This window comes from Anser cygnoides, chromosome 10 (assembly GCF_040182565.1).
Source record: "Anser cygnoides isolate HZ-2024a breed goose chromosome 10, Taihu_goose_T2T_genome, whole genome shotgun sequence".
In the NCBI taxonomy this organism is placed as follows: domain Eukaryota; kingdom Metazoa; phylum Chordata; class Aves; order Anseriformes; family Anatidae; genus Anser; species Anser cygnoides.
Genome location: NC_089882.1, coordinates 583,096 through 599,657, shown reverse-complemented (window position 1 = coordinate 599,657; position 16,562 = coordinate 583,096). Strand labels below are relative to the sequence as shown.

Genomic DNA, 16,562 nt, shown 5'->3' with positions numbered 1-16,562 from the left:
CAAAAGGAAGGACTTGATAAGTACATACAACAGTGCTGATAATGTTTTACCTACTGAACCTTTTTTATATTATAGGTGGTTAAAAGAATGTAGCACAGAACACAGTCACTTCTGCCAGCCTACCAATTATGACAAAGAAAAAAATATTTGAGAGACTGTGAGTCTTGTAAAAATTGATCTTCACATGATATTTTCACTGATTGTCTATAGGGACATTTTATAACAAGAACAGTTTTGGCTTCTGGGGATTACACTTCACAACGAAACCAAATGTCAAAGTAAATCCCCAAAGAAAAAACACTTCTGGTATTGATCCTCAGACCTACCAATCAACCTTCCTGTCCTCTGTAGACTCTCAAATACTTTTCTTCATCTGAAACCTTTTAGATATTTTTTTTTCCGAACATAATCTTAAACTACTGGCTGAAGTTCAACAGACATTTCAGCAACACATATGGAATTTATCCACAACTTACGGAACTTCCACAGGCCAAGGAAAGAGAATTCCTGAATGTCCATCCACATTTAAAATCTGAACTTATATTTATATTGCTAGAAATCTAAATATAAGTACACTAGCTGTGTCTTCAATACTCTTATGTCTGTTTGAATTGATCAGTCTGATTTTTGTAAGTTTGCACTTCTAGTCAAGTAATTGTTTGTTTTTGTGTTTTTGTTTTGTTTTGTTTCTTTTTAATATATTGCACTATATCATCATCACGGGCTTATTTGTTTTTACTATTACCCCCTACCTCAAAGATTTTTTACAGATTGGTTATCAATGCATTACAGAAAAAAATAGTTTTGTTACATCCTACTTTTTCAGAACTTCAATTAAAAATTTATGTTGTGCTACATGAAAATGACTGCTTTAAAAGGCATTGCAAGTCCTGACTTTTCCCAGATATTCACCAGGAAAAAAAAAAATAAATTCCCTGATCTGTGTGAAATTTATGTTATACATTTTTCTGAAGGCTGAACATTTTTGAGGTTTTACTTATTAGCTACACTCTCTGTCTTAGCAAAATCCAGCTATAACTAGAGAAGCAGAGAAATACCAAAGGAACTACCCACGAATGTATCATTAATACACATAATTGTCATCTACTGTACTAGATTATCTCCGTTTGCTAGTACATAACTCCTGCTTCATAAGGATAAAGCTATTTGATATGTATATGACACTGATTTTCTTACAAATTGACCAAGCTTCAATTTAATCACTCAAAAAGAAGAAACTTTCCAGTCCTCAAGGAACATAAAATTTGAAAACAGAGACAAACAAGAACATATTTTGGTTTTCAAGCAATAAATAGAAAAGAATTCTGTTGATGTGCTACAGAAAATTAACATAAAACACTGCCTCTATATTTCTTCATATGTTAGTTCACTAATGTAACAGACTACATATGGAGAGTTAGCCAAAAATACCAAGGGTTGTGCATACTTGCACTTAGAACTGACTCACTTGTTCAAAAAGTATTTGCAACGGCTTGAACAAATGTATCCAGTCCAAAAAAAAATTAATAATAAAAAAAATTATCTGATGGGCAGGCATTTTAGCAAGAGGCAAGACCTTTACAACCTTCACATAAGTCTACAACCCTATATCATATCTCATCATCAGGGATATGTTGTTCAGAACACAGAGAAAAGAAAATCAAGAGCAATCACCTATTTCCCATTATGCCTGGCTCACAGCTGAACGAGAAGTAGGGAACAACTGTACTCAGAGCTAGTACACCCACATGCACACTGTAGAGATCAGAAAAGAATGGTGTAAAAGGCAAAATCCCAGTCTTATCTCCATCTTCCCCCACCATAACAAGCAGCCTTCTTGAGACAGAAACATACAGAGCCCTCTAAACACACAGAATTTCTAAAACCTTACAGAGAGGGATAAGCCCAACTTCAGATACATGCTTAAACTAGAATTCACTTCTAATTCAATAGCTCATCACTTTAACCTCTTAAAAGGTTGGGCCTTCTCACTACGTATGTATTCCGGCACTAATAGATACAAAGCTGTGTGTTTATGCAATGAATTCTCTCCTGCCTTATGTCAGCTATGTACACTAATGCCTGTCTGCATAACAGTCACAACTGTTTCCTCTGTCTCTAAACTGATTACACTGCTCTGTTCATTTTTATTTGCAAGGCTTCATCTCATTTCCTAGCTTCCTCTTTTTATTAATATTAGAGTTCAGAAGTCTTTGAGACAATGCAGTAGGAAATACACTGCATTAAGAGAAAAATCATAACAAATGAATGTCAGGTATACCACTTGTTTAGGCCATGCTTTTATTTTAAGAGACACAGACATAGCATATGGCAGTGTGCAAGGTCTTAGGTATACTTTGCATTTCTAGAACTATTATGGAGATTAAAATTGTATGCTGAAGAATAGAGTGAAAAATAGACAAATCCAAGCTTAAGGATTCACACTGAATACATGTGAAATCTCTTGGGAGTTATTTTTTATAAAATACGATAGATATTGACATGGCAAGAATCAGACAGCAATAATACCACCTACCCAGTCTTCCTGTCTCTTTTGATAAAATTTTCTCCTAATTGTGCTTTATATATCATCTAAGATTAAATTTCTGCCCTACTGAAGAGCTACAATTGCCTCAGGATGTCCAGCAGCAAACCAAGGCACAAGTGCTGGACTCAGTTTATAAGAGCTAGATGTTTGCTCCTTGAAAATGTACATGTACACACCCTGTTTCACAGTACTTTGGGATCAGAGCATTGATAAAGCTGCCTGTATATATTTGAAATCAATGAGAACTACACATTCTTACTCAAAAATATTTTTTTTTAGTGAAAAAGCTCTTTCCAGCACGTAGAATGCTGTCCAGAGAAAATCCAAGTTATCTGAAAGAAGATTTTGACAAATAATCCAAGTGTTTAAAACATTAGGAGAATCAAAGATTTCTAACAGATAAACCAGAGAAAAGGTAAGAACAACTAGAAGCTCTGTAGAACAGAGCAGAGTAGAGTATTAAACTTTTTAGCTTTCTTTTCAGACTTATTCCTGCACCTCCCTTGTGACATGTATGCATGGGAGAGTTTGCATAAAGTTTCCATATAGGAGTGTTTCTGTACTTAGTATAGATATAATTCCATGACATTCAATTCACTTATTAGATTAATACATTTATAAAAAGTATAATCAGACAGAAGTATCCATTTAGTTTGCCTTGACGTTTTTGTTACTTTATTTGCTATTACAGCAAGTTTGAAAATCATAATCAAACCCAAACCTTCTCAAGTTATCAATGTTATCCGAATGTTTTCTTTCACAATTCTATTGATTTAACAGTGTTACTGGAATGAACTTTTTCCGTACAAGAATCAGGAAAAAGATATCTCAGGAAGCAACTATGACTCACATCTATAACATTTCAGGGTCCTGCGAGGAGGTCTGTTTGAGGAGTTGTACACAGCATTATGACATTACCCCTATGTTTCTTAGCTCTGCATTTCTCAAAAAAAAAAATTCATTTTAAGACACACAAAAAAGAGAAAATTAAGGCATGTTAGATACACCATTCTCAAAAAGCTTCATGATAAAGTGTTCAAGAACCAGCTCTCCTGCGGTGGTGCTTTACGTAATATATGACCATCATGTCTGGCAAGATATGCACAGGTCTGCCCTTGATTTGTGGAAGGAAAAAGCAGAAAACCTCACAACTATTCTTCATTCCCAAGAATTAATCTCAAGTCTGGCTTCCTGATGTTTTCAATTTTCGAGTGATTCAAATAACTCCCTCAAAACCACACCTTAAACATCACTCACAATTATAGCTGATAGCTGAGGGAGAGCAAAGTGTTTTCCCTCCCCAGACATGCCAGGGCACTCTCCATCACTGCCGCAGCTCTGGAGTGCTCTGAGATGTGGCCATCAGAGGCAAACTTGTCCTACAAGGGTTGATGCTAGGATATGAACAAGCTTTGAAAGGCTTTTATCTGAAAACAGAGTGTAAAGTGTTACAAATATGCACAATGCTACAAGCCTCAGGAACTGCTATACACTAAATGAAGCTTCAAAGAAGACAGAGACTTCCTAACTTCCTGAAACCTACCAGAAAGCAAGGGGACAGCTGAATGGGTAAAGCTTCAGCCCCTGCTTAAGCTGTGCAAAATGGATGGCACTTCAACTGAAGTATTCAGTTTGGCCCAAATGTCTCCCTGAATGGCACACAAACAATTATAGCAGATTTCCTATTACATCTCTTCCAGTACTTCTGCAAAAGGGATTGTGACTTGGCTGAGTAAATGCAATTTGTCTAGTTTAATTGCTCTTCAGCACTCAGCTGAGTTTATCACAGTTAACCAGCAAGGAATACAATTATTCCATCTGGCCAGAGAATTTTAGTATATACATTAGCAGCTCAATACATCATTCACAGATGTAACAAGTACACTACAGACATGAGGACTGTGTGTTATACATTCTTATAAAAACTGGTAGAAGGTGTTTTGTTTTTTTTTTTCTAATGAAGCAGTAATGAGAAAACGTGGACAGAACCTAATGGTTTACTAAGCAATAATTCAGTATTAGAATACCAATACCAATTAATTAGAATACCAACTAATTTTATTTTTGATTAGCAGATGGATAGTACTCCTAGAAACCAGTTTGTTTTTCAAAGTATATATCTCATTTCATGTGTCTCCCCACAAATCTTGCTTCATTTAAATTCTTAGGTCATGTTACAACTTATTTTAATTATTAACTCTACATATTATTTATAAACTGAAGTTTAATATCAATTGCTATCAAGTATTCTGCTCTGTCAAGTTATTTATTTAGTCAACTCTTATATCCTGATTTGAATTCTGTGTATGTTCACATCACTAGAATAATTTCAGTTTATAGTTTGCCGCCTGAGGAAAGTACTGTATCCTTGGTAAGAAAGAAACACATTTACCTATCACGTACTGCATTATCACATACTGCATTATATGTATCCTTTTGAACACAGGCCTAAAAAGTTCTAACCTAGAACATTCACAGACAAATCTTCATACTCAGACCTGCAGAAAGCAGATGTGTTCCATCCCTGTAACCAGGTGTTCGTATCTAAATGTTACAGGAGTAAATGTTTATCTTATGCCAAATACACTAAATAGCTTTATTGTGACCAGATATAAAAGCCTCAAATCAAAATTAACCTGAAATGACAAGCTATACAGGCCAATTAAAATCAAAAATGCATCCACCAGTGGTTTTGGTCAAACTTTTTAAAGGGAGAAACTTGCACTTTAAGATATATTATACTTAAGTATTTTAAGAGATACTCCTTAAGCAACTTCAAAGAGGTTTGCTGTGTTTTTGTTTGTTTTTTTTTTTAGTAACTCCTATGAAAAAGTTTTTTTGTCAACCAAGGCTAATTGTCTGGAGCTTTAAAGCTTGTGGTTTGTTTGTTTTTAACCAGTGAGCCACCTACTTATGAGTTTTGCACAAAAACTGAATTTGATGCTCTCACCTAATATTTGTAACCACCTTACGCATAAGAAAACAAAATAAATAAACTACACCAGCGAGAAACTTTAAATCAAAATACTCTTCTATGAGCAGAATAAATTCACATCAGAGTCATGTTACTTACACTACTCAATGTCAAAATATTTGATTTACTTGCAAGATTCACTATGGCATTTATGAAGAAATTAAAACTCCCCAAATTTTGCAATGAAGGAAACCTCAAAGTCCCAATATGTGATGCAGGGACATGCTTCCCTTAGAGTTAGAAGTATGATGAGATTTTACTGGCATAATTAATTTTGTGATTCATTTCCTAACGCCCTCAGGAACTGCTACAGTAAATAACAACTTTATCTCACAAGAAGAACATCAGAAAAGCCCAATACTACCACTACTTCATCTTCCATAACCTTATGAAAGAAGCAAACAAGAACACTTTGTCAAGCCCGTTTTGGAAAGGGTCCCTTGAAGCAGTGAAATGGTATGTCTCCTATACCTGCTAGACCAAATCAACCCTGTATCTTAATTTGCTGTGGAAGGAAAAAAAAAGAAAAGCTGCCAGGTGTTCATCAAGTTTGTCTGTTTTTCTCCAACCCTCCCCATTCACCTCATTTCCTTGTGGATTTACTCGAACATCATAGTGCTGTAGAGTCAAATTTCTATTTGCAGCTCTAGGTATTTTATGGCTTAATTTGTAAAGGCAAACAAGCCATTCTCATTCAGGTGAATTTGCCTCCACCATGAGCCATGCAGTGACAGCCAGCCTAATTCACTAAAGAAGCAAGCTGACAGAGAACGTACAAACATGTTCCCCTGCCACGAACACAATGGTTACCGTTAAGGAAGGCAGGAGAAGTAATAAGCCAAGGAAATATGGGAATGTTTTAGACATGGGAAATATAATAACCAGTTACAGCAGCAAAGTGTTGAGAGCGCCAGTTTTACTTATGCCAGGAAAGGCAGGACTGGCTGTTCCAGCATGCCAGCAGTGCAAACAACCAACACTCACTTCCCCATGTTCCTTCTCAGAGCTACTGGAGGGAAGGGAATGCAATAGGGAATGCAATATTGCAGGGAATGCAATAGGCAGAAACAGCTGGGATCTTCTCCTTTTCACTTTTCCATAAGCTTAGCAAGTGTAGGATGGGCCACAACACATACATACTTATATTACTGAAAGCAGTTCGTTTAAGTATACAACATTAAAATATTAACTTTTTAAGGCATAGTAACAGAGAAATGAGAATTCTTAGTTAACTGGTTTTCATGAACTGTTCTTAGTAGGCAAATGCTTTATAGCTTGTGAATGGCACAGAGGACCTATACACCAGACAAGCTTTTCTTTCTAAATTTAGGCTGTTCAGCTATGCTGCTTCCATTTGGTAGACCTGTTCCCATTACATGACTTCAAAGTTCCAACTTTAGCAGTTACATCTAAGACTCTAGGAATGACTTCTGTCCTCTAGTGATCACACTGCTCTGACCGATTTCCAAAATATGAATAAATAAATCTATAAGATATCCTTTTTACTGATTCGCATTAACTACAAGTAGCTGCTCAACACTGAAATTTATTTTTTTGATATATCACATTATCAAACCAAATACTTCACAAGGTGTTACTACTATATCATGTACAGTAGAATGCATGATGATAATGTAAGCCTAAGATTATAAACTACGCAAAACATTACACAGATGCATAAATAACATATATTTGCTGAACTTGATTCTGATGCAGCTTCACCAACACAAGCCTGAAGAGAGGTGTAGTGTTAATTTCTCCATTTTGCATACAGGAATGCATAAGAAATACAGTACTGTATGAAGCAAGTGAGAGTCAAACTCCATCTATCAGAAATTTTCCAGAAACCCATTATATTAACCAGATCAAACCAAAAATGACATATTGCACTGTAAATTAGACTTACCTATAAACACAGGGTACAGAGACATCGGTGTTGTTGACAGAACTCAGTACTTCTCTTCATAGTTTTTCACAGTCAGCTCTCAGAGAACAGTTTTTAAGTCAAGCATCAAACTTGTGTTGTGGTCTTTAACACAAATTCCCTAGAATTCCCTAGTAAGCAATGCATCATTTAACCAGATCAGCTAGTTATCTTTCAGATCTCTACACCTGAACTCTAATAATTTACTGTAGAAATTCTCCTAGAACAAGGTTCAAAGCCTACCTTGGAAAAAGAAGAGATATTGGAAAACTTTTATATATATATATATATATATATATATATATATATATATATAAAACATTTAGAAAAAAAAAGTTCCTGTTGTAGTAATGTAATAATGATAAGAGATCTGTCAGATGAGACACTGATAGCTCTCTCCAGTGCTTCTCTATGTTTCACAGAGACTGAGTGATCCTTATGGGTCCCTTCCAACTCAGGATATTCTACGATTCTATCATTCATTTAAGTACATAAAATAAAACTAATCTTTGGTGAAGATTCTAAATTCATCATTACCCTGTCTGACAATCTATACTCACCCTTTTACCCAACTACATATGCATATATAGAGAGCTAATAAGATCAAATCACACTTGTTAAATGATCAGAGTATGCAACTAGATGATGATATCTCTGCTGATAGAGAAATGCAGACATTGGAATTTAACATGAATAGCTACATCTAGAAACACAGAACAGGAAGGAGCTCATGAGTCTCCAACATTTTTGCCTTCCAACTCCACACTGCAAAACATGGCAGAATTTCTGTTATACGGTTTAATGCTCTCGAAAATAATAAGCTGTATTTTACAGACCTAATCACCAGGGTATGTAAATGTTCAACCCATTAAAAAAAAAAAAGTGTAGTGTTTGATACACAAACTATCTGAACACTCATAACCACACTATATAAGCTCATTATGCTGTATGGATATAAAACTGTGAATAGCACAGAAACAAAATACAGAAGGAATATATCCTTCTATTTTCTGACTGTCCTCAAAACAAGCTAGAATTACTTACTTTCCTGCTTATAAACTAAGGAAAAAAAAAAAAAGACCTTGTGAAAAGAAGGTTTCAAATTCTATTCTGTTTTTTTCCTCGCCCTAAAAACTAAATATTTCATAGGTGCAACTGAAGTCATTAGAGCATCCTCTGGTAGGATAGGAGAAACCCATCTCTTTGCAGAAAGATAATTGTTACACATCCATGAAGAAACAGAAGCATGCTTCCTTTGATGATTCTAAAACACAATTAAAAAATAGTAATGATTAAAAGATTAAAAACTCACTTGTAAATGTTGAGAGTTGTCTGTCATATTGTCCTCTCGTCTACGAACTTCTTCCAGCAGCTGTGCATTCTTTTTTTTCTCCATTTGTTGATTGTGCTTCAGATTAGCAACCTTCTTGTTTTGGTCCTTCATATGTCTAAGAATCATATGCACATACGCATTAACATTAATGACTGCAATGACATCTTTTTCTCTATAAATCTGCCTATGACTGTGACATAGGACATTGATTCGCCACCTTATACAAGTAGTCCTAGTATCAGATTTAAACAATTAAACTTTACCTTTTTTCCAACTAGCATAATAAAACAGCTTTTATGCCATCAGATTATACAAGGGTAAACCAATTATTCTGTCTTAAAAGATTTTTCCTTTTTAATTTTTAATTATCTGCTCACAAATACTTATCAATGTCCTGATCGCTATGCAGAAAAACTGCTGTAACAGGAGATTATCCAACAATTCTTTTTCTTTTCAACTTTTTTTAAAACAAGTACATTTGTAAGTAAATTCTAACGAAAATGAAACAATCTTTCCCACCATTATATATTTTCTGTTGTTGAGACTGTCCTTGAGTAAAAAATATTTATTTACAATTTAATTATATTTTACCGTGGAACTGTATTAAGTTACTAGAAGCTTTTCTGATATATAGCGAATATCTTTTTAAGAAAGGAGGAAAGCTAATTTTCCCTGGCAGGAACTGAAAAAAAAAATCCTTGCGGTAATGCTTTTTACCTGCTTGGATTCTTAGATATTATTTTCTCGACTTTCTTTGACTTTGAGGAATTTGCTCCCTTTTATCTATATAAAAATAAAGTCATGTGCAAATTCCTAATGAGATCTACTCACTAATCCTATTTTGGCAAATGAAGAGGATATTATTCAATGGCTAGAAGGATCGGGAAAAACATCTCTGTTGCCTCCACATTAGAGCTTTCAGGGAAAGACAAAGTTATAGAATACATTTCTTCCAATGATTTCACTAAACTCAAGAAACTAGGTCATTTTATACATTACAGTCATACAGCCATACATACAGTCATACAGTCATACACACAGCCTTAACAGTCACATACCAGAGCACAGAATACTATCAGTTCTCCCCATTTACATACAAAACTATATTTTTTATTACTTTTTTTACTTGTGGCATCTTAAACTACACAATGTAACAAAAGTCATAGGAACACTTATACATGCCTAAAGATATTATATAAAATTTGATTGCCTATCAGAAAACTTCAAATAGAGAATGTAGTGGTACAGAAATGTAGCTTTTCACTGAGACCTCCAGAATGGAAGGCAATGGTTTAACAGACCATGAATTAAAAACACACAATTAAAGACAACAAAATCACAAAATAAGGAACAGAATGTAAGAAGGCATTCAGAATATAAAGCTATAAATACACTCTTCAATTTCCCAACTCTTTCCTTCTTTGAAAGTTTCAGCTCTAATCAAGGGGAAAAAATCACTTTGTTATTTTTTGAGTATGATGCAGATATTAAATAAACTACAAAATTATTTTTATTTGATCTTAAATTCATCAAAAAATTGACTACAAATTTAGTTCACCCTCCTGTAACTATTCACCTGTTGGAAAATGTAAAATATGCACAGAAAACAGATCAACACAGGCTGGATGACACTGATTAATGAAAAAAATAGAATTAAAAGAATCTACAGAAAGCTCACAGATCATTTTTAAAAGAGACAAGTATGAATTCCTCTATTTGAAAAACAGATTTATACTATAGCTGTGTTAGAGTGTTTGCATCAGTCTCTTAAGACACACAAAGAAAATTAGCACAATTGTTTTTCTATGCTGCAAACTATACACCTAAGACTCTCCCATTTAGACATATCTTTAGGAAAATGACAAGGCTCCTAAGGAAACAATACCTTTTCCCAGCTAGCAGAGACCATCAGTACAGCTTACAACAGTCTCTTTCTAGACCTCTGGCATCATGTTTAAATCCCCAAATCAAGTTCACTTGAGAACAAAATATACACTACACGATGGTCAGAAGAAATCTAAGACAGACCTATCCCAGTAGGCCCACAAGGATAGCATAAATCACCAGTATGTTTTCACAGCATTTTAAGAAAGGTTAATTTCCTGAAAAACACAACACTCCCAACACAGCAAACCAATGATAAGCAAGCAACATGACAGTGCTAAAAACAGCAGGGATATTTCTGTTTGAGTTACACTGACAGATTAAAAAAAACAACTACCAGAAATTGCATGGTTCAGTTTCAACTTGTTTTTATGATTTAAGGAATATAATGGGTTTAGATACCAAATTGTGTGTTATTCACTACAGTTCCTTAAGAATTTTAGTGTGATGCCCTTCTGCTTTGTAACTATTCAAATAAGCATTTTGGATGCACTGTGCAAGTCCAAGTAAAAATGAATTCTCTTTCATGGGTCCATGTAGCATAATTGTAGGAACAGACCTAACCTGCATAAAAATAAAGTGAATATAAGAAAAAATGTCTTTTTCAGAACTTTATATATACACGTGGCATTTGGTGGAAATTTTTGCTGTGTAATATGACTTTATGCTGTTAGAATATAGACTGATTTCCAAAGTAATGCTGAATAAATTATAATTTATATTTAATCTCCGTAAGAAGTTGAATTGTATGCCTATGCTAACTGCTTCTTTCACCACCTTTCCCCCTCAAAACTTCCCATTTTGGCTTGTGTTTAACGCCACACCAAAACGTAGAACATGGTGAAGCTGCAAAGAAAAACATCTGGTGCCTGTGATACGCAAAATCCTGCAGAGAAGGAAATAAAAGAAAGCTGTGTCATAATCTCTCTTTCTTCCACAACTGACTAGATGCCCATGGAAACTAAAGAAAACGCTACAGTTAAAAAGCCTAGCTGAGCAATTCTCTCTTAGGCCTGCATTAAATGTACAGGAGGAGTTCAACACAGGGAATAAATACAAAACATTCCCTCTGTATTTTAACTATGCTTTGCCTTTAGACACCACGGGGGCCTGTGGGACTGGTCTGTGGAAGTGGGAGGCCAAGAGGAGCATAGAGCATGGGGCACAGGAAATTTCCCTTCCATCTTTCTTACCTCATTAGGATTTTTTTATTTTTTTTAAATATGAATTCATGTTTGGGTCTTTCTCAAACATAGTAACTGCTTCAGTAGGTACTCATTCAACTCTTACATCCTTCTTTCTTTGTTGTTTGACAGCACTTCATTGTTGTCACACAACAATTATTTCCAGGATGGTCCTTCTTGGTGGATGAGAAACTCAATGGCAAGAAAATGTACTCAGGTCATACAATCATTGAATGGTTTGAGTTAGAAGGAACCTTAAAGCTCATCTAGTTACAATACCCCTGCCATGGGCAGGGACACCTTCCACAAGAGCAGGTTGCTCAAAGCTCCATCCAGCCTGGCCTTAAACACTTCCCAGGGATGGGGCATCCCAACCCACATGTTCTCCTTTATGAGATGTAGAGAAATGACTTTAGGGTAATCATGAGTTTAAACACGGATTCTTTTTTAATATAATATTTGGGAACTAGTCATTATAGAAAGACATAAATAAAATTACTAAGACCAACTGCCCATTCTAACTCTATCAAAAGACATTTTTGTTGGCTTTTAATAGAATCTACATACACTGACATGCATCAGTGCAAGTAAAAATACACACAAATAAATGGCCACTGAATCTAGTTTGCTGGAACTGGAAGTTATGCTACTGCCACTTTCATGTTAGAACTGATCAAAGTATTCCTTCAGATTCCAGGTCCTACATGATACACAATATCTGTCAGCCTTGACAACAAAATTCTAGTAGAAAAGGGGAGATTTCACTCTTTCAGCTTCTAACGTAATTAGTATAAACTAAAATATATACATCTCTGGCCATTATAAAAATTTTCAGGAAATAGTTTAAGTTCACTAGATTGCAGTATTTTTTTTTGCAGTATTTTCCGTGTCCTCTTTTTGTCCCCCCCCCCCCCCCCCTTTTTTTTTCCCCCTTCAGGAGAGTTCTGAAGAATCAAAACAGCATATCACTTAGTTCTTGCTAGTGTGAATATCACTAATAGTAATGACAACATTTAAACATGTTTTTTCTGTCTCTTGTAGGATAAGATACAAAATGATCTCACAGGTCAGACTATAGTGCACATAATTGCTTTAGTACAGGTTTTAAAAACAAATACTAACATTTAGTTTCCACATGTATTCAAGTATCTTTTAGATTTCATTTTACAGTAGTGCATAACTGTTGTCTACACTCCAATGCTTTCATCATGATTATAGAAAGTCACGCTATTTCATTAAATTACCATCTTAAATTAGCCACCTGAGTACCCTGGCCAAGAAGTATGTAATGTCAGCCAAAACCAAAGTGTTACATGCTTAGTGTAGCTTTCACTATATTTCATAAAGATTTTTTTTTCCAAAGCATCCAAAAAATGCAGATGTGAAATATTCCTAAGATATTCTGATATTTCTGATATTCTCATGGAATGCAAATGCATTTGCCACTACCAATCTATAAGCCTGAATAAACAAGGCTGGGTTAGACTCTAGCAAACCATAAAGATCACAAGAAACATCAAGGGAGGTACTGACAGACACATTCCTGGCACAAATATGCAAAGACACTGCTTATTCACTTACACCCCATAGATGGATTTCTCTGGGGAAAATAGGTTCCAGCATAATTAGAAAACTTATATGCATTACAGGCTGAAGTTTTGATATGACAAAGAAAATAAAACATGCCTCAAATAATCAGCATTTTTCTTAAAGAAAAACTTGAATGGTAAATTTATTAAGTTAGAATCTAGTCATCTTAAGATCAGATGACTTAAGATCATATTAGATATCTGCTAATAAAAAAATAATAATAATACTTTACTGCGCTGACATTTGCATTTATAAAAACTTTCAGGTTGTTCTTTTAAATCCAGATTCAACGAGCTAAAGGATTATTAGTATCCAAAACATCTTTTTTTTTTTTCCCCTTATGCTTAACCTTCCTTTTCTATTTTTTGTTAAAAATTGTCATGACGATCAAAAATTAAAGAATACTTTTAGCAAAACCAATGATTCCAGCCTTGCAGAAGTTAATTATTTTAACACAACCAAAACATCCAACAGAACTGAGCTTCAAAATAACTTTTATTCTTTCTCCTTTGATGGTTTAAAAAAAATGGTACTGGGCCCAACATTCTTTTCTTATGATGTAGATGATGCTCAGAAGCTAGATTGCTTGTATGTTCCAGGCCAAATCATTCATCTATCTTTATGCCCTGATATAAAATGGCAGACAGTGATGATCATAGCCAAAGGCAAAATATATATTAAAATTTATTAACATATAAAATAACAATAATTCATAAGAATTTTTGCCTTTTTCTTTGTGTAGAGGAACCTACTCCGACTGCAAAACTGCAAAGCCAGCTCACCATTGTACACAATGATTACACTCCACCCACAAAACAAGCAACATATGTAGAATGGAGTCTAAGAAAGCCACAAAGCTATAAGCAATCAATTTACCACTTCTAATACATTACCCCCTCCAGAGTAATTATTTCATTTGGGGTTTGTGTCTTTGGTTATTCCAACAGTATGATGACAAAACTGCTACGAAAATCTATTATTTTGTTTAAAATGGTGCCAGAATTTGTAATACTTTCAGCATCTTCATTCCATAACACTGTGCAATGCACCTGAGTTCTGAGAATATGAGTAGCCACACAATTGCCTGCCTCAAAGAGTACATGGCTCATACTGATTCATCTGTAACTACAGTATAACATTAGTGCAAATCAACTCCATTTTCTATATCAAAGCTAGTATAACTTTTTTAAATGACATTTCTTCTGTGTCTTATGAATTTGGAAATATTTCTACTTTTAATGTGAGTGTTTGATAGACCAACCTAAAAAGCTCACAGATGAATAAAGACCACTAGTGAAGCATTATGGGAGTAAGATGTTTTGAATGTCCTAGGAAAAAATATATAAATATTTTTATTGCAACAAGACTTTCCATGGACTGCATTCTAAAATCATTTCTCCATTTTTCTCTAGACATATTGGAGAGAAAAAAAAAAGCAGAAATTTTGAAAAAAAGAGTAAAAACATAGAGGTCAATACAGGATCTGTCTCTTGGCAAATTTTTTGCAGGCTATAAATTCTCACGAAGCAAAGTAGCAGTATTATTACCTGTTATCATAAAGGCCACATTCCATTTAAATTCAACATCCCTGTAGCTGTAAGCAAGTGGGAGACAGATGATGAAAGTTCAACAAAGCTATGTTAATACAATTGAGTTTGCACCTTTCCTCCCATTTCTTGTTGCTGCTACCAGGAATTTCATTTTCAATATTCTGCTTGGTAAGAAGTAAAAAAATTTAGTGTTTTAGTTTCAAATTCTATCCATAAAATGAATAAGACAGCAAATTCTAGCAAGTAAAATAAGAGAACTTGGATAAATACTTCATCCCCAAATACTAAAGGATTCCTTTCTTTGCATGTCTGAGTAACCCATTACCTATAGAAATAAAGGTTCTACAGAAACACAGAAATAAAAGTCTTGTAGAAAAATTTGCTTCATCTTCACCTTTCTCACCTACACTATTCCAAAGAAGATGGCCTAGGAGATCTTATCCCTGCTCTTCTCCTTCTTTTCTGCAAAATAAACTGTATTTTCCCCTCTCTACTTTCCACCCAAAAGGGGCGGGGGCAGGATTTCAACTGCCTGAACTTATTGCCTTTATAATTGTTTAAACACCAAAACTGTATAACAACATAACTTACTACGCTATAGCTGACCCTGTGTCACAATTTCATTTTTGCATCACTGTTATCTGATCCTGTAATTGTGAAATATATATAAATATATATATATGCACATTCTGCATTGACAGTAGTAGCTCAGTTTCCTTAGCATGTCTATTATAATATAGGATGAGAAAACTTTTGAGTGGAAGGAAGAAGATGTCACACTAGTACTGGACTACCCCTACTGCCAAGAAGGATGACAGAAGACCTTTAGACCTTCCCTTACACAGTAAGCTTATGACAGTAAAATTTTGGTGGCTGGAGAAAAAAATCTGGAGAAAGAGGATACTCTCTGGTTAATTTTGGCCAAACTGACTTATTTTTTCAGCAACAAAGACCATTGTTCTTCTGTGCACCTTTATCACAAGTTAATTTTGTCTTCTCTTACTGAAGAAGAATGTTTGGTCTTCTTTCTATCATTCACCTAAAATGGAGACTATGGCAAACTCCATGTCACAGTTCCTACTTGATCTATGCACTACAAGAAGTGAGAAGCAACCTCCATGTCTCCTCTGCATGCATGTAAAGGACTAGAATCAAAATGACTAGTACAAGCATTGAACAAAAAAATCATCAAAACAATACTTTAAAAATCTCCAAATAAATTGATTCCCATATTCCTTAATTCTCCAGTTGAATGTAAGAATGCTGCAACACCCAGAATTTACCATCAAGGTAAAAAAAAAAAAATCTTTTCCTTTCCTTTAGATCTCATGGTTTCAAATGTTTGAGACCTGGTTTAAGATTTCTTAATACTCAGATTATTATGACAGTGCTTCAATGTGACAACTATTTTGCCTCTAAAAGCACCACAAGAAGGTATGGCTGCCTTGACAGAATCAACAACTCTGCCTGCTAGAAATAAAGCAAGTGTCACAGAGGCCACTGAAACATTTCTCACCTCACAGACAAAAACGTGGGAGGAAGGGTTTACCTAACACACAATCTGGGAACTTTTCC

The 16,562-nt window shown here is 34.7% G+C and overlaps 1 protein-coding gene across 21 annotated transcripts in view; it reads right to left on the bottom strand.

The window, feature by feature from the left end:
* ERC2 (ELKS/RAB6-interacting/CAST family member 2) overlaps positions 1–16,562 on the bottom strand; it is a 523,782-nt gene that overhangs the window by 271,540 nt on the left and 235,680 nt on the right. For all 21 annotated transcript variants that reach the window (XR_010834045.1, XM_048047550.2, XM_048047548.2 and 18 more), the window contains one exon: positions 8,759–8,894. Coding sequence is in view for 20 of the 21 variants with exons in the window: in XM_048047550.2 (XP_047903507.2) it covers positions 8,759–8,894 (136 nt within the window). In the remaining variant the exon portion in view is untranslated. The remainder of the gene's footprint in view (positions 1–8,758; positions 8,895–16,562) is intronic.